The 24,369-nt window shown below is 66.5% G+C and overlaps 8 protein-coding genes and 2 non-coding genes across 10 annotated transcripts; 3 read left to right on the plus strand and 7 right to left on the minus strand.

Annotated features, from left to right (window-relative positions):
* Window positions 1–1,718: 1,718 nt before the first annotated feature.
* On the plus strand, window positions 1,719–2,896 carry Q8F55_002907 (uncharacterized protein; the record flags this gene model as incomplete). The annotated part of the gene is made up of 2 exons (XM_069351479.1): window positions 1,719–1,763; window positions 2,060–2,896. 2 exons carry the CDS (start codon window positions 1,719–1,721, stop codon window positions 2,894–2,896), a joined length of 882 nt encoding a protein of 293 aa, XP_069211865.1.
* Window positions 2,897–3,624: 728 nt separating this feature from the next.
* Q8F55_002908 (uncharacterized protein) lies at window positions 3,625–4,908 on the minus strand (the record flags this gene model as incomplete). The annotated part of the gene is made up of 7 exons (XM_069351480.1): window positions 3,625–3,639; window positions 3,691–4,046; window positions 4,094–4,118; window positions 4,153–4,273; window positions 4,307–4,539; window positions 4,581–4,732; window positions 4,779–4,908. 7 exons carry the CDS (start codon window positions 4,906–4,908, stop codon window positions 3,625–3,627), a joined length of 1,032 nt encoding a protein of 343 aa, XP_069211866.1.
* Window positions 4,909–5,186: 278 nt separating this feature from the next.
* Q8F55_002909 (uncharacterized protein) lies at window positions 5,187–8,844 on the plus strand (the record flags this gene model as incomplete). Its single annotated transcript, XM_069351481.1, has 5 exons — window positions 5,187–5,322; window positions 5,371–5,430; window positions 5,469–5,547; window positions 5,594–7,910; window positions 8,245–8,844. 5 exons carry the CDS (start codon window positions 5,187–5,189, stop codon window positions 8,842–8,844), a joined length of 3,192 nt encoding a protein of 1,063 aa, XP_069211867.1.
* A 215-nt stretch (window positions 8,845–9,059) lies between these two features.
* Window positions 9,060–11,206, minus strand: IZH3 (inc metabolism membrane protein; the record flags this gene model as incomplete). Its single annotated transcript, XM_069351482.1, has 2 exons — window positions 9,060–9,894; window positions 9,945–11,206. The coding sequence occupies 2 exons, from the start codon at window positions 11,204–11,206 to the stop codon at window positions 9,060–9,062; spliced, it is 2,097 nt and encodes a 698-aa protein (XP_069211868.1).
* Window positions 11,207–12,456: 1,250 nt separating this feature from the next.
* Q8F55_002911 lies at window positions 12,457–12,539 on the plus strand. Its single transcript has one exon. It is a non-coding gene; the product is annotated as a tRNA-Thr (tRNA).
* A 148-nt stretch (window positions 12,540–12,687) lies between these two features.
* Q8F55_002912 (uncharacterized protein) lies at window positions 12,688–13,626 on the minus strand (the record flags this gene model as incomplete). Its single annotated transcript, XM_069351483.1, has 1 exon — window positions 12,688–13,626. The coding sequence occupies one exon, from the start codon at window positions 13,624–13,626 to the stop codon at window positions 12,688–12,690; it is 939 nt and encodes a 312-aa protein (XP_069211869.1).
* Window positions 13,627–14,017: 391 nt separating this feature from the next.
* Q8F55_002913 lies at window positions 14,018–14,110 on the minus strand. Its single transcript has one exon. It is a non-coding gene; the product is annotated as a tRNA-Ile (tRNA).
* A 146-nt stretch (window positions 14,111–14,256) lies between these two features.
* Q8F55_002914 (uncharacterized protein) lies at window positions 14,257–15,772 on the minus strand (the record flags this gene model as incomplete). Its single annotated transcript, XM_069351484.1, has 2 exons — window positions 14,257–15,617; window positions 15,748–15,772. The coding sequence occupies 2 exons, from the start codon at window positions 15,770–15,772 to the stop codon at window positions 14,257–14,259; spliced, it is 1,386 nt and encodes a 461-aa protein (XP_069211870.1).
* A 759-nt stretch (window positions 15,773–16,531) lies between these two features.
* On the minus strand, window positions 16,532–17,398 carry Q8F55_002915 (uncharacterized protein; the record flags this gene model as incomplete). Its single annotated transcript, XM_069351485.1, has 1 exon — window positions 16,532–17,398. One exon carries the CDS (start codon window positions 17,396–17,398, stop codon window positions 16,532–16,534), a length of 867 nt encoding a protein of 288 aa, XP_069211871.1.
* Window positions 17,399–17,997: 599 nt separating this feature from the next.
* Window positions 17,998–23,834, minus strand: Q8F55_002916 (uncharacterized protein; the record flags this gene model as incomplete). The annotated part of the gene is made up of 5 exons (XM_069351486.1): window positions 17,998–22,453; window positions 22,500–23,043; window positions 23,085–23,436; window positions 23,485–23,532; window positions 23,583–23,834. The coding sequence occupies 5 exons, from the start codon at window positions 23,832–23,834 to the stop codon at window positions 17,998–18,000; spliced, it is 5,652 nt and encodes a 1,883-aa protein (XP_069211872.1).
* Between the last annotated feature and the right edge of the window lie 535 nt (window positions 23,835–24,369).

The raw sequence follows: 24,369 nt of genomic DNA on the forward strand, positions 1-24,369 counted from the left end.
GCGGCTGACTTTTTCGCCGTCGCCGTCTCTGGCCGTCTCGCCATCCGCCATCCGCGACGCTACTATCCAACTTTCGAACTAGCGACTGGGGTGCTGGGGATAATACCCGCCCATGCCGTCACCGTCGTCACCGCCGAGTCATGTGCCCATGCTTAACGGGCGACGGCAGCGTCCATCCTGGGCTGGTGCATGCCAGTCGATGGACCAGCCGCACGCCAAAGCCGCCCCGCGCTATGTGGTAAACTATCTATTGTCTTGTCGGGGTGTCACGCCCCGCAGCGTCGGTCCACTCGGCTGCTCCCGAACAGCCTAAGCAACCTGCGACACGCACTTCCCCAACGAAGAAACCCACGCCGCGTCCAAGACACGGCGCACGGCCCGTCGCCCTTAGATGCGCAGATGCTAGCGGCGGGTTTTGGTATTGCTGCGCCGCCGGCGGTGTGGGCAGCTGACCTGGTGTGCACGCTACTGCGGCTACTGTGGACTGGTTGGTTGCGGGGCCAGCTGTTGTCAAAGGAGACGGACGAGCGAGTGGATCAGTGTGCAGCTGGCTGCTGGGTCCGATCAGTGAGGCCACCTCGTCATCCGACTCTGTCCGAGACAAGGCAAGGCGAGGGGGTGTGGGCGAGTCCGAGACAGCGAGCGCGGTGGTGGTGGTGCATACGCCGAGGCGCAGGTACATGCCACAGGCACGCCGGCGCGCGCGGCTACGTGCCGGTGTTTGTTCCTCAGCCACGGTGTGGCGAGCGGCACGTAGCGCAACAGGTAGCACGGTATCAGCGACGACGACAAGAGCCAAAAAAGGTGGTACGATTGATTGATGGGGTGAGTAGCGTGACGCTGGGCTGCGTACGGCATTCCTTTGGTCGCGGCACGCAGCCAGTGGACGGGCCGGCGGCGATGATGCCTGCTAAGAGGTCATGATCGCCTGCAGCTCGACGGTCGTGAGGGAATCTGTTGGCTCGCTCGCTCGCATTGTTCCCCACGAGGAGGGCGTGGGCGGGCGCGAGGGTGAGCGAGTGCGAGGTGCTTGCGTGAGAACGGCCAGGCCTGGACAATAGATGTGCTTCGGGGGGAGGGAGGCGAGGCGAGGCGCACGGGGGCGAGTGGGCGAGTGCAGTGCAGATGTGCCACGACGACGGCGACTGACGACGAGGTGGGCCAGCAAGCAAACAGCCAGAGATAACGCTCGGTCCGGCCGATCGCCACGGCACGATGCTCAGCTGACCTCGCCGCTGTACCGCTCGCTGTCAGAGTCCCGCTCGCTCGCTCGCTCGCTCGCTCGCTGCTAGCCCGTCGACTGTACGCCCGACTAGGGTCCCCGAATCCGACTAAGGCTCCCCAACGAATCGGGCCATGGGGACAATGGGTAACGGCAGCGGCGGCAGCGGCAGCGAGCAGCGAGCAGTGACGAGCAAGACGACCAAGTACAAAAGGTGACTCGGCACGAGTCATCACTCCCCCCCAAGGCCGCCGGGCCAACAGTGCAAGACGTCGAAATCCCGCAGAACAGAGCACGAGCGACGCACGACCCGTCGACCTCAGCTCGACCAGCGAGCCCGTGCTCACCGCCCCCGTCCGCCCGCCTGCCATCGCGCCCAACACGCCAAACACACGCAACTGCACATCATCCATCGCACGCATTATATATCCTACTCTACCCTCCCCCACGCTCGTTAAAACGCGCCGCCCGCCGCCGCGCCACACAATCGCTAGACATGGGCTGGCTCGATTGCCTCTGCGGCCTGTGGCGTCGTGACGACGTGAGTGTGTGGGGCGGTGAGGGCGGGTAGCGCCGAGGGGTGGGGCGGGGTGGGGCGTGGTGGCGCCGGCGCCGGCGGCGAGATGGCGATGTGCGTCGGGCGGCGCCGAGGCCGAAGCCGAAGCCGAGGCCGCCACCTGCCCGCCGGTGGCCATCGCCGTCGCCACCGCTGGCGCACCCATCACCTGCCGAGATAAGCAAATCTTCGCCGGCCAGCCCCGGCCCGCTCGCCCCCAGCCCACCCACCCCCTTCTGTGCCTCTCCCCCCTGCTCGCCGCTCGCCGCTAACCCGCGCAGCCAGAAACCGCCCCCCTTTTCCCCCCACCAACGACGGTGCTGACCGCGCCGCCGCGCGCACACCCGCGCCCCATCGCCACCCTCTTCTCCCTGTTCCCCTCCTCCCCCCGGGCGCCGCAGGAGCCGCCCACAACCGAGCTGAGCACGACGGCGACCGCGCCCCCGCTGCTCGCGTACACCTTCCCCTCGGCCACTCTCCGAGACTCGACCCACGAGGCCAAGCACGAGGCCGACGAGCGGCGGGGGACCATCTCGCGCGCGTACGGGAGCCGCATGTGCCTCATCGGCGCGCCGAGCCCGCCCGCCACCCCGACTGTGCTCGAACTCCCGAGGGAGGAGGGGCCGCACCCGTGGTTCCACGCCGCGCCGACCTCGCATAGGCGCAACAGGAGCCTCGAGCTGCCGGCCCAGCTGGCGATGAGCGTCGCGGAGCACGGGCTGCCCGGCACGCTGGCGCCGATCGTGGCTGCTGCCAAAGCGCGGAGGGGGAGCTACGAGGACGTCGTGGGGATCGTGATTACGCCCGAGACGCCGCTCACGCCCCGCCGCCGGCCGCCGCCCCTCCCGCTCCGCCCGCACGCGAGCACCGTCGGCCTGTGCGACTCGCCGACTGAGTCGGCCGCGAGCGGGACGCCGACGCCGAGCCTCGCTGACTCTGGGTCTATGCGGCGCGGGCGCGCGGCAAAGCGCCACAGCAGCGGCGACGACGCGCTCGGCGTCGTGTACAAGGACCTCGGGCTCAAGGGCCTGCCCTCGCCGCTTGGGGCGCGCCAGCCGCGCCGCGCTACGTCCAAGAGCCGCCTCCGTAAGCGCGCCAGGGCAGACACCGTGTCGTAGTCGGCTCGAGTCGTATCGCGGCTACCTCGCCCGCGCTGGCCGGCCGCCCCCCTCCCCCCCTGTCTCCTCAACCCAAGTGGCACCCCTGTTGATTGTACCACCACGCTCTGGCATCGGCACCACGCACCACGCCGCCACGACCCACCCCTCTGTCACGCCACTCACGCCCCGCCCATGCCGCCCACGCCACGCCCACCCAGCCCCAGCAGCAATGTTGTTGATAGATCTAGATCCCAAAACACCCATCATCACAGCTGGGAGAACCTGTGCACTGATAGAGTGCCATTGTCGTATCGCTGGACGAACTTCATGACTGTAGACGCTCCAAGACGTAACTGTATTGATGCATGCTCTCGCTGTGAGACGGAGGGGTGCGCGTGGGACACGGCGTGGTGTACAATGGTATTATCAGGGCTCGAGGCCAGTGCGCCGTGGCTGACCAAATGGTTTCAGAGTTTCCGACGCGGCGAGTTGCGCCAGGTGCGCCAGGCGTCGTATCGAGTCACGTCGAGCACATGGTGTCGAGGCACATGGCGTCGAGGCACGTCGAGCACATGACGCATCATCGACTCGCGACTATCGCCGACGAGGGCGACGAACAGGCTGCGAGTCCTCTTCATCCTCCTCGTCCTCCTCGTCCACTCCAATCGAGTCCGGAATGATGGTTTCCGTCCCCTGCATGTCAGCTTCTCTCCCGCAGTCGCGCACCTACCCCCTCAGGCTGCGTCTCAGGCACCCTGCTCCTGCGCTGTGACCGGTGCTGTACGTCAGCCTCATCGGACCATACCACCCACATTGGACTCCTCCTCCTCCGACTCGTCGTCCCTGCCCCTGCGCTGCCCTCGCCCCCGCGCCTGCGTCTGTGTCGGCTCCTCAGACTCTTCGCCGAGCCCGTCCTCCTCCTCCGACTCGAGCTCGTCCTCCTCCTCTTCGTCCTCGTCGTGCCGGTGGCCATTTCCGTTGGCAGACTGCCGTGGGCGCTTCTTCTTCCGCCGCCCAACGTTGACATAGTCGTCCTCGACACGCGACACGCCCTTCTCGCCCACATACGACGGCGGATACCGCGTAAACGGCTTCTGGCACGAGCGGCATGCACCGCGGTCGCCGCGATTCAGCTGGTTGTAGCAGTACTCGTGGTAGTGTGCTTGGCCTGAGCGTGTCAGTGGCTGCTTCCCGGTGCTGCCCGCAGCTACTCACACTCATCATAGCCGCAGACCATGCCCTGGGCGTCAGCTCCGCTCACACCACAAACCTACCGCCAAGATGATCTTCTCGCACATGGCGCACGTCTGGATGAATTCCTCGATCTCGGCCTCACTCTTGAGGTACGAGTCGAGCTCGAGAATGCCACGCGTGGCGATCGAGTAGCGGCCCCGCCTGACGTCAGCTAACCCTCCAACACTGACCCACTTTGACTTGGCCAGCCACCCGCGGCTGGTCAACGCGCCGAGCAGCTCCTGCGCCTGCGAGTTGGTAATCGTCGCCGTCTTGAGCTCGCGGACAAGCCTGACCGCCGCGGCCGAGCCGATACTGTTGTGTGGGTACGACTGGACGATGGCCTTGACCACGAGGCGGAAGAAGGCCACCTCTAGCGTCGTGAGGTCGGTCGCGTGGGTGCCGACGGCGTCGGGTGCGGTGTTGCACTGGCGGGTCAGAATGCCAGCAAACAGGCCCGGGAACCCACAAGAACGATCCACCACCGGCCCTGGGGCGTCTCGTCGCGCCCGCGCTTGACCACCATATCGACGTCCTCGAGGAGCGTGCTCACCTCCGCGAGGAAGCTCTTCAAGCCTTCCGCGTTCGCGCGGTGAGCTGGACGGAAGTCGCGGTCGTTGACTGGAAGGTCAGCTGGAATCATACGGGCGTTCGGCAGCGGACTCACGAACGACGGCGCCGACGGCGCGCTTGTACATCTCGAGCGCGACGTCTTCAGTCATTGCGCGCCGCGAGAGCAGCGACTGGATGTAGACCCTATGCAGGTCGGTTGGTACCGGACGCTCTCGTCCTACCATCTTGTGTAGTCTGGCGAGGTTGAAGAGGGAGAGGAAAGTGTTGGACAAACAACAACAATAACAATGTTGGGTCGTTGAACGCGTCAGATTCAAGTCGCGCCGCTCCTGCCTTCCCTCGCCACGTGGTTTCAGGCACCAGCCCTCCACTTGCGGAACCAAACCTGTCCTCGAGATTTCTGCATCACCGACGAGCTCGAAGTGCAGCGAGCAGCTACCCACTTGTACACAAACCGATACATCTCGCTGCAGACCACTTGCTACAGCTCGCTCACGACGACATGAGCGCAGACGCGGTTACTCGCCGCCTGCACATCGGCGGTCTCACGCCGTCCATCACCCCAGACCACCTCCGCGACCGCTTCAGGTCGTTCGGCACCGTCACCGACGTCGAGCAGCTCGGGCTGGACGCGCTTGGTGGGTGGCACGCAGCCTCGATCGATCCAAAGTATGCTGATTGTCCAGGCCAACCCCGACCATTCGCGTTCCTCACCATCGAGACGACACCGGCTCAGCTCCGGAAATGTGAGCTGAAGGAGCCTTGTCGGGAAGCTGACAACCAGGTCTCAACATCATGTCGGGAGCCACTTGGCGCGGGACACAGCTGCGCCTGGCCGAGGCCAAGCCCAAGTGGGATGCAAAGTGGGTCCTTCTTTTTATGGGAGGATAACATAGCTGATATAACCAGACTCGCGAACGAGCGCAAGCCCAACCCCGACCTCGAGGCCAAGCGCCAGGCCAAGCGCCTCCGCCGCTCGGCCGCGACAGTGGGCGCCAAGCTGGCGCAGGACATGCGTCTGGTCACCGAGTCGTCCAAGACCAAGTCGCAGTTCTGGGTCACCGACAGCGCGGGCCACCTGGTCCGGCCGATCGCAACACGGCCTTCGCACCCTCTCCCGTCCGTCCCGGGCTCCAAGCCGCGCGACGTGAGGGTTGGGCCTGCGCGCGCGCCGAGGCGCGTGATCGACCCGCGGCGATGGGGTCCTGTTCATGTCTCCGGTGCGGAGCTCGATGGCGAGGTCGTCCCTGGTGCCCTTGCTGCCGAGTGGGAGTTCGAGGAGGCCGACGACGCCGAAGCGGACGAGGACGGTCGCGTTCTCCTCGGCTCTTGGAGGAGCGGGGAGCAGGCTCTCGACGTGAGGGTCAAGCGACCGCTCGAGGATGACGACGTGTGGACCGAAGATGAAGACGGCAGCGAGCTGTTCCCTCTTCGCGAGGAGTTCGCTCGGGACGACAGCCCCCTCTTCCCAAGCCATGAGGAGAGGGAGGACTCGCCGCTCTTCCCTCAGCGCGAGGACGGATCGCAGTCGCCAATGTTCCCTGCCCGCGAGCGCTCAAGCTCGCCTCTGTTCCCCAAGCGCGATGGCACTGGAGACGAGGAGGAGTCTGTGGCCGCCGCCTCCTCGCCCCTGTTCCCAGCTCGCACCGTCGACGACGAATCGGCCTCAACATCTTCGCGCTCATCTCGCTCCACTACCCCTTCGCTCTCCCCTCTTCGTGCGGCTGAAGAAGTCGTCCTGGAAGCCCGCGCCCGGGTAGAAGAAGAAGCCGAGGCGGTTGACGCGGAAACCCGCGCCTCACGATCCCCTACACCGCCTCTCTCGCCCCTCCGCGCAGCCGAGGAGGTCGTCGAGGAAGCTCGCGCTCAAGTCAAGGCCCAGGCGGTCGTGGTCCCAGACCAGGTCCGTGCTGCTGCTGCGGCAGAACGCCAGGGCGCGCTATCGGTACTCACGTCGCTTGTGGGTGACGCGGAAGAGCCTGCAGCTCGCGGGCAGAACGAGTGGGGCGGATACGCGGAATCCGACTCGGACGACGGCGATTACTCGACGCTCAAGAAGCGCGAGTTCGAGGACGACGAGGACGAGCCGATCGAGGTTGCCCGCGCCGCTGGTGCCCCATCGCCTGAGACGCCGGCGTTTGCGCGGTTCACCGAGGGCCCGGGGTTCGACATGGAGGTGGACGACGTGGAGGAGGCGCCGGTGGCCGCTGTCGAGCTCGCGCCGGTCGACGCGGAGGAGGTCGAGGGGCCGAGTGAGAGCTCTGGATCAGAGTCCTCGTCCGACTCGAGCTCGGATAGCGGCAGCGACTCGAGCAGCGAGGGTGGTAGCAAGGGCGGCAAGGAGGACGAGAGTGGGTCGTCTAGCTCGGAGAGCTCGGACGAGTCGTCATCAGATTCGAGCGAGGAGTCGTCTGACTCCGAGTCCGGCGGCGAGGGAGACGGCAAGGACGACGACGAGAAGGACAAGAAGGGCGCGAAGGAAGAGGGGAAGAAGGCCGAGGAGAGCTCGAGCGACGATGACGACGACGACGACAGCTCGGACTCGTCGGACTCTGACTCGGAGTCTGACTCGGACTCGAGCTCGGACTCGGACTCTAGCTCGGATTCTTCGGATGACTCGTCTGATGAGTCTGACTCCGACTCCGACTCTGAGGATGAGAACACCCCTGCTGCCCCGGCCCAAGCCACGGCGCTCAAGAGCATGTTCGCGCCGGCGGCCAAGACGTCGTCATTCTCGCTCCTCGGCGCGCTCGGCGCCGACATCGACATCGACGAGACGGTCGAGGTGCAGCAGCACAGCCGGTCGACACAGGCCAACGAGCTCGAGTTCCTGACGACGGCGCCAAAGTCGACCTTCGACGCCGACCCCGAGATCCCGCTGTTCTTCCCGGTGACGGGGCGGCACGCGCCCGCGCGCAAGGGTGAGGCGCGAAGTGTGCTGGACCCGGAGCCGGAGGAGGAGGCTGAGGAGGAGGCCGAGGAAGAGCAGGAGGGGTACGGCGGCTACGGCAGCTATGGCCGTGCGGCGCCCGCCGCGCCCGCGCCTGCCAAGAAGGCCGCCACGAAGCGCGGGTTCTGGGCCGGCGAGACGGACGCGGACATGAAGAAGCGGTGGGAGGCGCGGCGGCTCGAGCTGACGCGCGGGTGGAAGCGCAAGCACCGCGAGGCGATCAAGCATCGGCGGAGGAGGGGGGAGACGACGCGGAGTAGTAGCCAGCATATGCATGTACATCATCCACGGGTAGCAGACGGCCAAGCGGCTGCGGCTTTGAATTTCGCGTGAACCTCCACTCCACCAGAACGACCATTTCAGCGCTCCTCGACAACATTTGTTCGACATCTTGTCAACCCACCAACCCACCATGACGCTCCTCTCACCGCACCTCGACTTTTCCAGCGCCTCAAAGCACGACGCGCCGAGCGCGCTCCCGCCCCCCGGATCACACCTAGTGCTCAGCGACACGCTGACCGCGCCCTCGACTTTCGCGGTGCACCACCTGGCCGGCGCCGCTGCCGCCTCCAACATCCCCGTACGTCCCGCCCGTGGGGCACGCTGACAGAAGGTGCTCTGGGTCGACCTGCGGCTCGAGGGCAAGTCATCGTGGGACGCGATCTCGCGCAAGCTCGGTGCCGGCCCTCCCATCGCCCATATCCAGCCGAGCCCGCTTCCCCCTGCGCTCGGAAGCCCCTCGCTCTTCCCCTCCGGCCCGTCCCTCCGGCCGACCTACGACGCCATCGCCGCCGCGCTAGCGCCCGGAGCGCTCGTCCTGCTAGACGGGCTAAGCCACCTCCTCTACGCGGGCTTCACCCCGCCCCAGGTCGACGGCCTCGTGCGCGCCGTCCTCGCCCTCGCAAGGGGCCGGGGCGCGCGCCTCGTGAGCACGCTCCACGCCGACCAGCTGCCGCGCACCGATTCCGAGAGCTCGGGCGGGGGCGCGAGCGACGAGCTGCTGGCCCGCGTGTTGAGGGGCGCGGGCGGGTGGTGGCGCGTTGCCGGGCTCGCTACGGGCCGCTCGGGCGACGTCAGTGGTGAGATTAGCGCGTGTGCGCTGCAGGAGGGCGGGTGGCCCAGCGTGCCGAGGGCGAGGTGTCTCCAGTACCGCCTTGAGGCGGGGGGCGTCAAGGTGTTTGCAAAGGGCACTGGGCGGGGCTTCCTGTAGCGGGCTACGAGCATGCTTCACAAGACTTCGTGCCCGCCCACGCTCGCCCGCCCACGCCCCCGCGACACCGCGACACCGCGACACCTCGCTGCGCTCGGCGCCGCCGCACCACTGTACATTACATACACATCGCATGGCATATCTATAACCCAAAGGATAGTGCTGGCTGTAACAGCCGTAAGAAGAGTAGATACATCGCTGTCGCACCTCCGCCCCTACGCCGCTGGGCCCCAGATCAACTGCGACACGGCCGCCGACACGGGCAGCTGCGCATCCGGCGCAGCGCACGAGTAGTCCCACCGCAGGTTGTACGCGTGGAAAATCGCCCGGTAGTGCAGCCCAATGGCAATAACGATCCCAAAGTGCCAGATCTGGTGGCTCGCCCCCCACCGGTCAAACTTGCCCGGCCAGATGCACTCGGGCCAGTGGAACGCGTACGCCAGCAGGCCCAGGACGTAGGCCAGCACCGACGTGCCAAACGGTGATGTAAACGCCGCAGCGCGCTCAAAGCCCTCGTAGTAGAAGAGCTGGGCCAGTGGCGTGAACATGGACACGGCGAGCGTGAGGAAGAAGGTGATGCGCCACGGCTTGTTCTTGCGCTGGTTGAACCACTTCTGGAACGGCAGGTACGACCCCAGCGCGCCAAAGCCAATGTTGACAAGCGTGTAGGCCACCACCGTCTTGGGGTAGCAGTAGTAGGCGTTGTAGACCACCGTGTTGAAGCTCATGGCAATGAGCCACGAAATGCCAATGTAGTCGACGCAGGCGCCCCACTCGAACCACCGCTTGGAAGCACACCCGCTCAGCATGTGCCAGCCGGCCGACGACGACATGCACGACGTCGCCGCGAGCAGGTACGTGATGAGCATGGTCGTGTCGAGCCACTGCGCGTCAGGCAGCGGTGAGCGCCACAGGATGAGCGGAATCGCAATCGACATGATGAACACGGTCGGGATCGAGTGCGAGTGGATGTTGACCGTCTCGTTGTGGATCTGGAACGCCGACTTGAGCAGCGGGATGGGACCCGACTTGCCCAGGGGAATGAAGCGGCTGGAGCGGTTAGTCATGCCGCGACACCAGCCTGCCTCGACTCGACTCACTATCCCGTGTGGATGTACTGATTATTTCTCCACCAGAAGGGCAAATCATCAAAAGTGATAAGCTTCTTTCCGTCGTGACTCCGCACAAGCGCCTCGGCAACGGTCGGGCCCTCGTCGTGGAACGAAAGCACGCTCGCAAGCTCGTCCTTCTCGTCCTCGTCCTGAGACTCCAAGCTCGACTCGACGACCTGTGCGCCGGCGTCGCCCTCGTCGTCGACCACCTTGGACACCTCGTCGGCGACTGGCCGCATCCAGTCCTGGATAAACGAGGGCAGTGGTGGCAGGTCCATGGCGCCCAGGCTGCGTGCGCGGATGGCGCGCGTGCGCCGGGCAATGGCCTGCGCGGGGCCCGGCGTCCTGTTCGGGAATAAGTACGCTGGCTCGACAAACTCGTCCTCGTCATCCGAGTGGAGTGCTCTCTCGTCGAACGAGAACGTCTTTGCGTGAGCGCGGCGCGGGTACGCATGTGGCTGCTGCTGTCGGGGGCGCTGGGGCGTCGTGTCGGTCGCCCCGGCGTCGGCGTCATCTCCACCTTCTTCCCATCCGAGCGTCTCCCATCCTGCCCAGTCGTCTGGAGGCAGGAGGGTGTGAACGAGGTCGATAACGCGCTTGCGCGCTCCCTGCACCGCGCGCGAGCCGGCACGGCTCGACGCACTGAGCGGATCAGGCCACGCGCCTGGCTCGCCAAGGCCCAAGTCGACGGTCCTCAAACGGCCTGGCAGACCCCGGATCCATTCGCGTTGCGAGGAAAGCGACGAGCCGAGGGCAAAGCCCGGGGCCGAGTTGGCGTACGAGGCAATCTCGGCGCGCAGGCTGGACAGGTAGTCGAGCATGCGGACGTTGGCGTCGTCCTCTCCATTGCTGCTGCCGCTTAGCGCCGGCGAACGTGCGTGGTACTGTCGGCGTCGGAGTTCAAACTCGCTGTGCCTTGGAGTGCGCAATGCTGTACTTTCACCATAGGTGAAGTAGTCGTCTGGGCTGCTGGTAGCATGGTCGTGCTCGTGCTCGTCGGTTTCATCTTCAGACGACGGGGGAGGTGATCCGGCGCTGCCAGAGTCGGGGCCGGCGCTGTACTCGCCAGCCAGCTTGTCACGCAGGGCGTTCTCCACTTCGCCAAGATATGTCAAAACGGCGCTGCGGAGGCCGGAAACAGACGGGAGGGACAGCGAAGGGAGGTAGGATGATGGGTCGCCAATGTCGGGGTGCGACAGCCTGCGGCGCCACGACGACGGCGATGCCTGGGCTGGGGATGTGGTCGACATTGGAGCCGGGGGAAGGTGTGGGTGGAGCTGGCCGAGCAGTTGGTCGGTGGGCTAGTGATGGTCGTGAATTATAAGAAAGTGCTGGTGCCTGGGTGTTTTTGAATGCCGTGAGGGGGAAGGTCCGAGGGAGCGAGCGGCGGTGATGAGGTCGTGCAAGAGAGAGGGTAAGAGGGTGAGAGAGGAGCGTAGAGGAGTAGTTGAGAGAGAGAGAGAGAGTCGGTCGGAGCAAGAGACGGCGAGTTCAAGTAAGGTAATCGGGGGACCGAGAGCCCAAAGAGACTTGGGCCATGGCTAGGCCACAAGCCGCCGCCGCCGCCGTCGCGCCCGCCGTCCGCCCGCCCAGGAGCCAGCCAGCCAAGATTTCAGGGGGTCGACCCTTGGCAAGTTTGTGGAATGAGCCGAGCCGTCACAAGTTGCAACTAGCCGTAACAGTGCGTCACTTCCTACAACCAGCATAGCGTTGGATCGCGCTGCATCGCGCAACAATGGCATTTGCACGTGTGCATGAGAAAAGAGCAACAGCACATACTCTGCACGCTGCACGCCCTAGTGATGGGAAAGAGACGGTAGACGGCGACGAGCAGAGAGCCGTCGCCGCCCCCACCCCACAGCAGCAGCTACTCGCCGAAATGCCCCGCCCCGGTCGGTATCAACAAATCTGCTCCGCCCCGCCCGCACGTGCCTGCTCGACTTTGGGGGGCACAATCAGGCCCATCGCGCCCGTCGTCGTCGCACGCGCAGGCCACGCCGCGGCTTGCGGTAATCGCAGTATGCGCACATGCACACGTCGCCGTCGTCACAAGGTCTGCATGACGCGGCGCGGCGCGCGTCGGGACATCGGCAAAATCAATGTTGCATGCATGAGAGAGGCCACATGACCAGGCGGCGCAAGGCCGCGACGCGATGCATGTATGTCGGCAGCACCAGTGGCGCGCGCCTGGGGCGCGGGCTGGCGGGCGGCGGTCCGTGTGTCAATCAATCAGTCTCGTCCCATCCATCAACTCGTGTAATAATTGGCACGCACCAAGGCTGGCACAACGATCGCGCACTCGGAAAAGCGGAACTGCATGCAGCACAAGGCAAGGGCTGTGACGGTGACCGATCTGTGCGCGTCTTGGTCTCATGCAGATCGGGCGCGGAGGCCATCTCGACGTCGGCGCGACGGCGGCGATGGCCGGATCGGCGCCGACAGTCCTCTCACTCTCTGTTGAAATTGTACCTGATTGCCCGGGAAATGTGAAAATCGCGACGCCTTCTTAGTTCAGTGGCTAGAATTTTCCACTAGTATGGACATGCTATGGAAAGGTCACCCGTTCGATTCGGGTAGAAGGCAATGGTTGACACACCTTTTGGCTCCGAAAGGTGCCTCTGGCGGCGAGACTAGGCACCCGCCGCCGTGCAGATCAGCTTTGAGGAGGGGGAAAGAGGCGGAGGATGCATGGCACCGGGTTGCTGTCCTCGTCGTGTACCCTGCACTCTGGCTACCCGCCATGTACCAAGACGGGCCTGCACGTTGGAGACCCATGGTCGGTGGCACTCCACGGCCATACGCCCTCGATCTCCTTCCTGTCCCCCAGCTCCTCCCACCACTCCTCGATCGTGAGCATTCGCAGTGCAGACCGAATCTCCCTGCTGTAGTTCAGGTAGGGTGGCAGGCAAATGGCCGTGGTAAGCGCGCAGTACACGGTGTCGATCGTGGGCGGGTCAGCGGCACGTTCGAGGCCGACAATCGTGACCGACAGCCGGGTGGTGTCGTGCCACCTCGTAACGGCCCGTCCCGCCGCCTTGTACACCAACCACTGGTTCATCATCTCGCCCCGTGGAAGCCAGAAGACGAACACGACTTCGCGGAGGCTGTCCCAGTCGAGGTTGTACGCTTCGACCTCACGGTAACTTGGGATCGGGTCTGCGGCCCACGTGTCGTCGAGGTCGATGTGGAGCACGTACCGTGTCGCGCCCGACGTCACATAGGTGCGGATCACGTCCCGGAGATCCAAGGACGGGGTGCAGGGTGGGTGGCCGGGCACGCGCACAAAGTCGACGAGTGTGTGTGCCTCGGGCAGCTGTCCTACGAAGTCGGTGTATGCGCCGTTCATGCGCCGGACGGTGGGGGTAGAGTAGAGGCGGTTCCTGCACTCGGTGCGCTTGGTGAACGGTAAGGTGCCTGGCGTGATGATGTCGACGACGCGGACGCCCTCGAGGTATGCGTCGTCGGGGAGCTGGGCCCCCGAGGGGTCGGTGAGGAAGAAGGGCGAGTGCTTGCTCTGCGACTCCTTGAGCTCGAGCTGGGCGTGCAAGGGCAGCCGGGCGCGGAACGCGCGCGACGTCGAGCGGAGCGCCACCAGCGCCCCGACCGGCGCGTACTCGATGATCAGGTCGATGATGGAGGGGTACGCCGTGCGGTCGATGGTCGCGGGCATGGTGGCGAGTGATGGGAATGGTCAAGAGTCAAGATGGATGCGGTGCGGGCAGCCGTTTCAAGATGCCCGCGCGCCGCGTTCACGGGTGGTCTCGTGGATGACGTACATGATGTCGGCGCGCTTGGCAATGTGCCGCGCGAGGTCATGGGGCGGGGGTTACTTGACGAGATGGGTCGCCGGGCTAAGCGCTGAGCGCGGTGCGCAGGCGAGGCGATCTGCGGAAGAAAGAGGGTCGGCCAAGGATGTGGTGCACCGATACAATCAATGGATCGGCGAGTGCCAACTGCCACCAAAATCACGTCCACCCAGCACCACCCAGCACCCACCCCCTCCGACCGCCATTCTCCACCACCACACCCTCCCATGCACCCCGCGCGGGCCAAAAGAGAGCTGACCACTGACAGGATCGAACTGCCGACCTTTGCATCACTGATAACCAATCGAGTTATTAGTACAATGCTCTAACCAGCTGAGCTAAGCGGCCTGTTGCTGATTGGTGTCTGCCGTCGGGTGGCGGCGGGTTTGAGGGCAAGCCGGAGGCCAGCCCTGGATCCGCCACTTTGCAGCTCGGCCGAGCACGATGCAGACAGAGTGCAGGTATGCATATGCGAGTGTAGAGTCTGTCTGTCGCTACGAGGCCGCGGCCGTCGCGCCGCGCCACCTGCCGAGGGCGCGGGTTGAGAGCTTGCGGAGCAGGCCGGCGGGCCTGAGCTTTTGCACTTCGGCCGGGGGGGCTGGCTCCCAGTCGTCGCGCTCGACGGCTGCGGGCTCGGGCTTGGGCTCGGAGCCGCGCCGCGCCAGCTCGCGCCGTTCCAGCTCGACGAGGAAGTGCCGCGCTCTCCGTGCCGCTGCGGGGTCTACGCCCTGCCGCACCCTCCCTAAGCCTTCATGCTGGGCCCAGCGCGCCTCCGCTTCTTTGAGCCACGCGCGCAGGGTGCCCGGGGGGCGGCGGGCCTCCCCAAACGCATCTTGCACGAGCCACACGCGCGCGCCGTCGAGCTCGTGCACCCCTGCCCCGAGGAGCAGGTTGAGGCGGAGGTACTTCCTCCCCCTTGGTATGGCCTCTGCGAGCTCGGGGTGCCCGCGGGCCGCTAGGGCGGCGCAGAGCGCCTCCTCGAGCGGAGAGAGCGCGTTGGACGACGCGAGCAGGAAGCGCGGGGAGACCGCCTCGGCCAGGGGGGCAGTGTACGCCAGCTCCCAGTCGATCACGCCGGCGATCGAGCCGTCCCCCCGCACGAGGATATGGTCGCCCCGGTCGTCGCCGTGCGTGAGGAACGTTGGGCCCTCCTCGCCCATCTCGGCGCAGCGCTCCACCAGCCCCCTCAGCTCCAGGTGGAGGACGTACGTCCCCACTGCGTCTGGGGAGGCCCAGCCGCGCTCTATCGCTTGCAGGACGTGGTCAATCTGGGCGAGGTACCGCTCCCGCGCGGTGCGGAACGGGCCGCGCGGCGCGTCGAAGAAGACGGGGCGCACCGTCGTCCCCGCTGGCCCGGAGAGCGGGCCCACCCCACCAGCGGGAGAGAGGAGGCTCCCGATGCGCGTGAAGCGGCGGCCCGCGAGCCGGACGTACACGCCCGCGAGGTCGTGTATCAGGCGGGCGAACTGCGCCGGCGTAAACGCCGCGGGGTGGTCGTGCACTGGCCTCCCTTCGACGGGCTGCACGAAGAAGAGGAGCTCGGTGCCTCCCGTCAGCGGGGGGGAGGGGGCCGGCGCACCTATCTGCTCTGGGACGAGGGCGCGCGGCGCGAGCCCCGGCGCGAGGGAGGAAAGCAACCCAAGCGTGGCCACCTCGTTGGCCATGAGCCGCTCGTGCAGGCCGCGCGGGCCGAACGACTGGAGCTTGACGCGCGCGTACCACCGCGTATTGGAGAGAGATACCGGCACGAGGAGGTTGAAGCCGCCCCTCCAGCGCGGGGCGGGGAGCACGCGCGCCGCCGGGGAAAGCGAGCGTGCGGCGAGGGAGACGGCGTCGGACGCGACGATGCGTGCCGCTGCCTGGGGTCAGCCGAGTCGCGGGTCCACCCACCTCGTCGCGCGCGGCCGAGCGCTCCGCCCTGCTCGGCGGCTCGTGCCCCGCCCAGCCGGAGCAGTCGGCAGCCCCAGAGCCCCGGTCGGCCGCACCGCGCTGGCTGCACGGCGCTGTCATGGTGATGTTGCAGTGACGAGCTAATCCGAGCTGCTCGCCGATCGGGTCAGCACCCGGCCGGGGTGGGGTGCGGGGTAGCTGCTCGCTACTTATTGTGACGAGTGCGAGTGGCGTGTGGCGCCAGCCACTGGCTTCTCGCCCGATCTGGCCACGGCGGCGGCGGTGGCGGCGTCGTCGGGGCCGAGGTCCGACGGCGAGTGACGAGTGACGGGCGGCGAGGTGCGGCGCTCGCCGACTGGTGTTGGGATTGCGTGTGTGGCGCTCGTGTGGTGCAACAAGTGCGAACGTAGTGGGCGTAGTGGGGGTAGTGCCAATAGTGCTATCCGTGTGCGGCAGTCGGTGTCAACAGAGGCGCATGGCCTGCCCCGGTCAGCACAGGCCACCAGTTTCCGACTGATAGGCGCGGTGCTGGTGGCTCCACCGTGTAGGTCGCCAAGGTCCTAGTGTATTTAAAGCTGAGACATCACCGGGTGTGGAGCCCATTGAGTGTGGTCGATGTCTGACACATCGGAACTGCGGTTGGGCGCGGCATACCCGTCGGCGTAGCCTTGCTCGCCACATTTATCGGCCTTGGCTCGCAACCCTCGTTTGCTCATGTTCCCGCCTCATCTGCTGCAGCCCGCAGCGTTGCTTGTTCAGCTGTGAGCCCACCGGGGACAGACCTAGCCTCCAGCCACACACACCGCGCCACCTCGCGCCGCCTACACCACCACCACACGACAATACCTTGCATACAAACCTTCATCCTACTACACCATCTTAAAGCTTGGCAGTGGCGCCCAGGAGCTGGCCACCGTCGACAACAACGGCAGTGCCCGTGCAGTGAGCACCGGCACGGCTCGAGAGGAAGACGGCCAGGCCGCCAATGTCCTCGGGGGTACCAACACGGCCGGTAGGCTGGTTCCTGAGGAGCTCGTCGCCAGCGTTCTCGATACCAAAGCTCGTCATGCGCGAGGGGAAGACACCGGGGAGGATGGCGTTGACGTTGACGTGGCGCTTGGTGAAGCTCGAGGCGAGGACCTTGGTCAGGTGGAGCGAGGCGGCCTTGGAAGGCTGGTACGAGTACGTGCCCTCGCCGTTGGCCGAGAGCGCACCCTCAGCCGAGGGTGACAGCGCGGCGATCGACGCAACGTTGATGACGACGGCGGGGTTGATGTTGGTCTTGCTCTTCTCGAGCAGGGGGAGGAGCGCGACCGTGAGGTAGAACTGCGACTTGACGTTGAGGGCAAACGTCTTGTCCCATCCGTTGGCCTCGGGGAAGTCGACGAGGGGCGCGCCCCACGAGAGACCCGAGTTGTTGACGAGGATGTCGAGGTTGGACTCGCGCGCCTTGATGGCGTCGGCGAGCGCGTCGCAGCCGGCCTTGGAGCCAACGTCGGCCTGGACGGCGATGGCCTTGCCGCCCGTCTTGGCTCCGGCCTTGGTGAGCTGCGCAGCGACACGCTCCAGGTCGGCGAGCTTGCGCGAGGCAATGTACACCTTTGCGCCGTTCTGGACGTAGGCCGCGGCAATCATCTTGCCGATGCCGGTCGCGCCGCCGGTGACGAGGGCGATCTTGCCCTTGAGGCTGAAGAGGGCCTCGAGGCCGAGCTCGGGCATAATCTCGGGGGCGGCGTCCTTGGGCATTGTGGTGTGCTGCGTTGGTTTTGTGGTTGGGGAAGGGGTATGGGAGTGGAGAGGTTGAGCCTTTTAAAGTGGGATCAAGTGCGGACTTGTGGGGCTCGTCGACGAGATGGTGCGTGCCGGGCCGGCTATGCGCCTGGACCAGCGGCACCGACGGGGTACCGCCGGTAATAGACGAGTCACCGGCCGCCGCGGGCGCAAGTCCGCATCGTAATCTATTCTAATGGACCACGTGGTTGTTTGATTACAACTGATCAGTCGCCGGATTACAACTTGCTGGCAGTGACGTTTGTCAGACAAGATGACTACAGGACATCTCCATCGGTTGCTCCTCAGCTGTGCGATAACCATCCACCTCGGCCAACCTCGCCTCACCCGACTCTGACTCATCTGACAGCATCGGCAAATAAGGCTCACAATGTTCATCAAGTCGTCATCAAGTCGGAAGCAGTATCAAGTCTATGTACGGCGGCTGGGTCGCAACGGTGGTCCAGCCACCTGTCACTCCGAGCGCACTCTATCCGAGTCTCTATGGTCCACAACGGTCATCTATTAACAGATCTCTTGGTTTACTTTGGGGTCGGCGTTTACTGATCAGCTGATCACGTTGGTACCGGATACGCGCAGCGCTCGAGGCTGCCGCTGAAGCCGCCACCACCGCCGCCCTTGTGGTCGTCGTCGCACTTCGGTCCCGGCTTCTTCACGTCGGGTCCCTTGGGCTTAGGCAGGGCTTTCGTCTTCCGCTTGGCCTTCTTCGAAGGGCCGGGGCCGTCCTCGTCCTCGCTATCGGGCTCGGCGCTGCGCTTGCGGGTGCGGGCACTGCTGGGGCCAGGCGCGGCGTGGCCAGGAGCGTTGTTGTCGGCGACGGCGGTGGCCTCGGTCTGGGACGTGCCAGCGGCGGGAGCAGCTGTGGAGGCAGCCTCTGTCTCGGTAGGGGCAGAGTCGACCGTCGCAGTGCCAGAGGGCCCGGCCTCAGCGTTGGCTCCTGTGTCGGCGTCGGCGTCAGTGTCGACTGCCGCAGTACCAGAGGGCCCGGCCTCAGCGTTGGCTCCTGCGCCGGCGTCGTCGTCGGTATCGTCGTCGGCTGTCGCCTTCGCCTTGCCCTTGCCCTTGCCCTTGCCCTTACCGTTCGGCGCGGCCTTCTTCTTGGTGGCGGCCTTCTTGGTCGCCTTCTTGGCAGCCTCCTCGACCTTGCCCTCGTCGGCGTCGGTCGACGCCTTGGCCTTGCCCTTGCCCTTGGGGTCGGTCTTGGGCTTGGGCTTGGGCTTCGCGGCGGTGGAGGGGCCAGCGGCAGTCGAGGGGCCGGCGGTGGAGGGGCCAGCCTCGGGGTCGGCAGGCGCAGCCGAGGGCTGTCGACCGCGAAGGCGGGCGGAGGTGCGCTGCGTGACGCCTTGTGCAGCTTGGGCCGGCTCAGTCGCGGGCGGCGCTGCGGGCTCGGCCGGTGCCGCCGAGGCGGAGCGCGAACGAGTCACGCGGCTGGTGGGGGCAGGCGTAGCGGTGCCGCGACCACGACCGCGGCCACGGCCTCGGCCACCGCGAGCACCACGGGCTGCCGGCGCGGGTAGCGCAGCGACAGTGTCCTGCGCTTCGGCGGCGTCAGAGGCGGTGTGCGGCTCGGGCTCGGGCTCGGGCTGCGGCTCGGGCTTGAGGTCGTCGCCGTCGTCCTCGGCCGCTGGCGCCGTCGTGGTGCCGGGTCCGCCCGATGGGTCGGGCGCGCTGCCAGCAACGGCCTTGCCCTTGCCCTTACCCTTACCCTTGCCCTTGAGGTCGAGCGTAGCGGCGGAGGTGCTGGCGGTGGTGCTGGGGCTGGCCACGGCGCTGGGCGGCGCGCCGTTGGGCTCGGTGGCGTACGCATCTGGGACGCGGCGCTCCTCCGCAGGCGCAGGCGGGACGGCGCTCTGGGCGAGGCGCGACGGGCCGGTTCGCTGGCGGGTCGGGCGTGACGGGCCGGCGACGGGCTGGGGAGCAGGCTGGGTCGGCTGAGTGCGCGTGCGGACCGCGCTGCGGAGCTGGCGCGGCGCCGGCTCAGCGACCGGCGTCGCGGAGCGCGAGCGCGAGGCCTCGCGGTCAAAGCCGGTGCTGTTCGTCCGGTGGCCGGGGCGGGAGAAGAACGAGCGCGGGGCCGGGCTGTCGGGTGGCGGCGTGCTCACCGGCGGCGTCGGCGTGCCGACGCGCGCGGCGCTCGTCGCCGTCGCCGGGGGCCGCCTGCCGAACGGCGGCGCGGGCTGGAACACGGGCTGCGTGCGCACGGCGTAGCCCGTGTCGAGGCGCGCTGGGCCGGCCGTGTACTGTGGGTTCGTTGGGGCCGCTGGGGCCGCTGGCTGGCTAGAGCCGGCGTTGCGGTTGGAGGGCACATAGGCACCCCAGTACGACCCGCGGCGCGCCGGGGCGGGGGGAGCGGCTGCGGGGGTGGACGGCACAGCTGGGACTGGGGTCTGCGGCGCGGGCGTGGGGCGAGGCGCGACTGGCGGCTGCTGAGCTGGCATGGAGCGGGGCGCGACTGATGGCTGCTGAGGCGGCGAAGGGCGAGGTGCGAGTGGCGTCTGCTGAGCTGGCACGGGGGGAGGCGCGACTGGCGGCTGCGGAGTTGGCGCGGGAGGTGCGACCGGCGGCGGCTGAGCTGGCGTGGGGCCAGGTGCGACTGGCGCCTGCTGAGATGTCGCGGGAGGTGCGGCCGGCGGCGGACGCGCTGGTGTGGCTGCCGGCTGCACGGCGCGAATCACCGTCGGCTGGCGAGCGGCGACAGGCAGTGGCGCGGGCGCCGTGGCGCGAGCGACCGCCTCGGCGGGGGGAGCGGGCTGAGCGGGAGAGGATGGCGGGCTCGTGAGCGGGGTCGGGCCGGGCGCGGGGTGGTCGACCGGCGGCGTGAGCGGAATCGGGAAGCCGACCGGCGCGTCGTCGTCGCCCGCCTCGCTCTCGCTGCTGTCGGGCGTGGGCTCGTCGCCACCGTGGCCGCCGTCGCCGCCGTCACCGCGGTCGTCATCGCCGTCAGGGTCGTCGCCGCCGGGGGCGCCAGTGTGGTCTCCGGCGCCGTCGTTACCCTCGTCCTCGTCGGCGTGGTCGCCGCCGCCAGCGTTGCCATCAGCGTCTCTGTCATGCTCGTGGTCGTCGGCCTCGTCGTCGTGCCCACGGCCGTCGCCATCCTCCTCCTTGTTCTCATCCTCGGGCGCCTCCTCGGCCTCCTCCATGATAACGTCCCCATCGGCGTCGACAGGGCCAGGAGGAGCGGATGAATGCCGAGGACCACGCCGGCGATGACCGCGAAGGCTGGGGTGGTGGTCGGGGTTCTGGTGGAAGAAGGGGTGGAAGACGTGTTGAACACCCGTGGCAGGCACTTGCGATCGTGCTGACGTCCGCTCGCGCGAGGGCTCGGGGTACGGCGCGACTACTGCCGGCGCCGAGCCGGCGCGGGTCGAGCGACGCACAGCAGAACTGCCACCGCGGGTTGGGCCTTCGCGCTCTGACTGGCCAGGCTGGACCACCGTCGCCGAGGGCACGCGGCGGCCGGGCGCGGGGCGCGCGCCGGGCTCGCGCACGTCGCGCCCGGTGAGGCGCGTGCCGCTGAGCATGTTCATGCTGCCGGCCGTGACGGTGCGCGGGGGCGCGCGCTCCTGCTCGCGGTGCAGGCGCTCGAGGTTTCCTCGCGTGAGGGCGTTCTCGGGGGGTCGGTAGCTCCCGTCCTCCTGGCGGAGACGCAGCGTCTCGTTCCAGAACGAGCGGCGGGGAGTGGGTGGCGCGCCCTCAGGCTGGACGTAGTACCTCGTGGCGGAGGCGCGGCCGCGCGTGGCCTCGGGGTTGCCCTGCTGGATGCCGTCGTTGCGGGCGGCGGCGGCGCGGTCGATGCCCTCGACGGTGGCGATGCGGCGCTGCTCGCCCTCAGAGCGGTCGGTCACTGGTGAGCCAGCCTGGTCGGTCCATGTGATCGACACGTTGTATTCGGGCGCGCGGTCCTCGATGCCGGGGTACAGCGCCTCGTCACGATGGGTGTGCAGCTCGTGCGGGACCATGAACTGGTTGGTGGCCTCGCGCGGGAGGGAGGGGCCGGCGCGAGGCTCCTCGTTGGGCCGCTCGCCGGCGGCGCGGCCCTTGCCCTTGTCGCGAACAACGGCGATGGCGCCTCCGCCGCGGCTGGGGCCGTCGTCACCGTCCTCATCGTCATCGTCGCTGCCGGTGCCGTCGTCGAAGGCGGGAGGAGGCGGCGCGCCGCCCCCGCTCGGTGGCAAACCCGTGGGTGGAGGGGCCGGTTCGTCATCCTCATCGGCGTCCCAGGCGGGGGGAAGGGGGACGTTATCGTGCGAAGACTCGCGCAGAGGAGATCTCGAGGCGGGGGGCTCGTCGTCGTCCTCCTCGGCCTCCTGCGCGGTGGCGCCGCCGTTGTTGTCGCCGTTGCCATTGTCGCTGCTTTCACCGCTGCCCTCGCTCCCGCTAGGGTTGGGTACGACAGGCGGCTGGGGTGGTTGTGAGGCAGGGCGGGGAGGCACGGGGCGGAAGGGTGACGGAGCGAAGCCAGGCAGGCTAAGCAGCGCCTTGTCGAAGTCGCTGGCGCCGGGTAGTGGGACGTTGGGGGCTGGCGGCTCGGGGCTCAGCGCACGGCCTGGCCTGCCCTCGGCTTTAGCTTTAAGGTGGGAGAGCAGATCGTCGCGCTGGAAGTCGTTGGCCAGGAGAACCTCCAGCGCCTTGGTCCTCTCCTCGGCATAGTTCTCGGACTTGAAAAGCTCAGCAAGGCGATTATCGTGTGACCGGTGTGGCTCCGCGAGCTCGTCAAACCAGTCGCCAAGATTCGTCGGCAGCTCGTCATCGATGTCGAAGGCGCGCATGAGGCCGCAAATGTCCTCAACGCATAGTGTGCTGAAGCAACGGCCGATCACGTCGTTGAGCCGCTGGAACTTGCGGGCGTCGGACCTCACGGCGTCGGCGATGTCATGTCGGTTTCTGGCCTTGAACTTGTCAAGGAGCGCCTCCTCTGCCTCGGACAGTTCGTTGCGGCCTTGAAGGTACCTTCGCTCATCACGAAGAACGAGTGGCGCACACGCCTGTCCCAGAGGAGCGGTGAAAGCGCTGGAGTTGGTTAGCTGGGTGCCACTCTAAGCGGGAGAACACTCACTACTGCCACTCAGCCACCCCCTTCAGGCTGTTGCCCTCGACGAGGAACTGGTTGTCCGTAGCCATGACGAAAAACTCCCCCGAGGCTTCCATCGACTTGTCGTCCTCAATCCACTCGCCTATCTTCAGGTTCATGAGATAGTTGGCGGCCTGGAAGAAGGAGAACTGCTCGTTTTTCTCGGGGCCCTCGATACTCCGGTTAAGGTCCCCGAGGAGGCGGAGGTAGAATTCCTTGGGGGACTTGGCGGCGCTGGTCAGATCGTGCTCGAAAGAGCCCCAGAGTAGAGGCTTTTGGAGGATGTGGATGGCCGGGCCGAGGTTAGGGTCCAACTTGAATGGGATAGAGTCGGAGGGAGGAGCGCTTGGGGAGGAAGCCGCAGTGCCAACCGGAGGGCTGGGGACGAAACTGCCGATGCCATTGTACGACACGCTGACCAGGTCGATAAAGTACTGGGCCAGTGCGGGGACAACACCCATCGTCCGGGGGTCGTCGGGAACCAGGGGCGTCCCCTCCTTGCGCTCCAGGAAGAAGAAGAAGTTTGTGTCTATCGGTCAGCGGGGTCAAGCGGGGCGGGGTGTCACTCACCAAACTTCTCCGGGACCTGGGTCACGCGCGGAACGAGGGCGCCCACCCCCGTTCCGCACAGCTGGCCGAGGACCGCCACCTCGTTCATGGCGATGAGGGCACCCATCTCCTTGGGGTGCCTCATGCTCTTCTGGAGGCGGGCCACATAGTGGCGGTCGATACCAACCCACTCAACATCGATGTCGATGTTGTCGCCGTCCTGGCGCCACTCCTGGAACGCGGTTTCGCCGAAACCGGACGGGTTGGGGGGGAGGGACACACGGAACTGGAGGGTGTTCGGCCCCGGGATCGGCGAGATGGCGGCGCCGGCTGCCACGATGAACGGGACCGCCTTCCTGACAATGCTAAGGTGCTGGAGTGATAGTTAGGTGGCTGAATATCAAAACTGCTTTCAACTTACTTTGTCAACACCCGCGAAGCCGGCCATATGGCGGAGGTGCTCCACATTCTGTGGCAACGTGTCAGAGCGTGAAACGCAGTGGAGAGCGTGCAACTCACAGCGGCTAGTGAAGCACAAGGGTGGACGTGTGAGCGGCTGTGGCCGACACACAGGCACTTGTCGCAAAGCGGGCACTGTGCGACGAGGTTGTCGCCCTCCCAGAGGGGCTCGTCGCAAGTCTCGGGGTCGATGCTGTCGCCGGTGTGCTGACACGTTCCGAAGGCGAGAGTGTCCGGGAGGCGAAGGGGGCGCAGTCTGACACCCGTAGGTGGGGACTGGGAGTTGGGTGGGGTCGGGGCTTGGGGGTTCATGGTCGGGTCGGTGGGCTACTAACCCGACCAAGGTGGTAGTTGGGAAGAGATTTTGGAAGGGGGTTGGGCCAAAGGCTGGGGTGAGCGGTCTGTCAAGGAATAGAAAGGCCTCGTGGTGAGTCCCACTCTAGCGTTAAGTACTCCTGGTCGCCTGCCCATGCTGATTGTGGGAGTTGGTCGCAACAATGAGTGGTGACTCGTGTGCAGGTGGGAGAAGTCGAGTTGATAGTTGTTGTTTGGCTCGCACCGCTGGGTGAGTGCCATTGTCTCAACAATGAGGTCAGTGGTGGTGCGCCGTACAGCGTGCACAGACAAAGCCTGCCGCCACGAGGCGCCACCAGGTTGCGGTGGCTTGAGTCGCGCTGCAGCAAGCCCTGGTGCGGGTGAGAATCCGATCCGCATGGTGTGTTCTTCGTAGCTCGCTGCACTCTGCATCATGGAATGTGTTCGGGGTGAGGATTACAAGGCTGAGATGTGTACAAAGGAGCCAGTGGAAGTGTAGACAACGGAGGCCGAGGAGCAGTAAAGGATGGAG

Source organism: Vanrija albida (assembly GCF_041260175.1).
Source record: "Vanrija albida strain AlHP1 chromosome Unknown contig_2, whole genome shotgun sequence".
In the NCBI taxonomy this organism is placed as follows: domain Eukaryota; kingdom Fungi; phylum Basidiomycota; class Tremellomycetes; order Trichosporonales; family Trichosporonaceae; genus Vanrija; species Vanrija albida.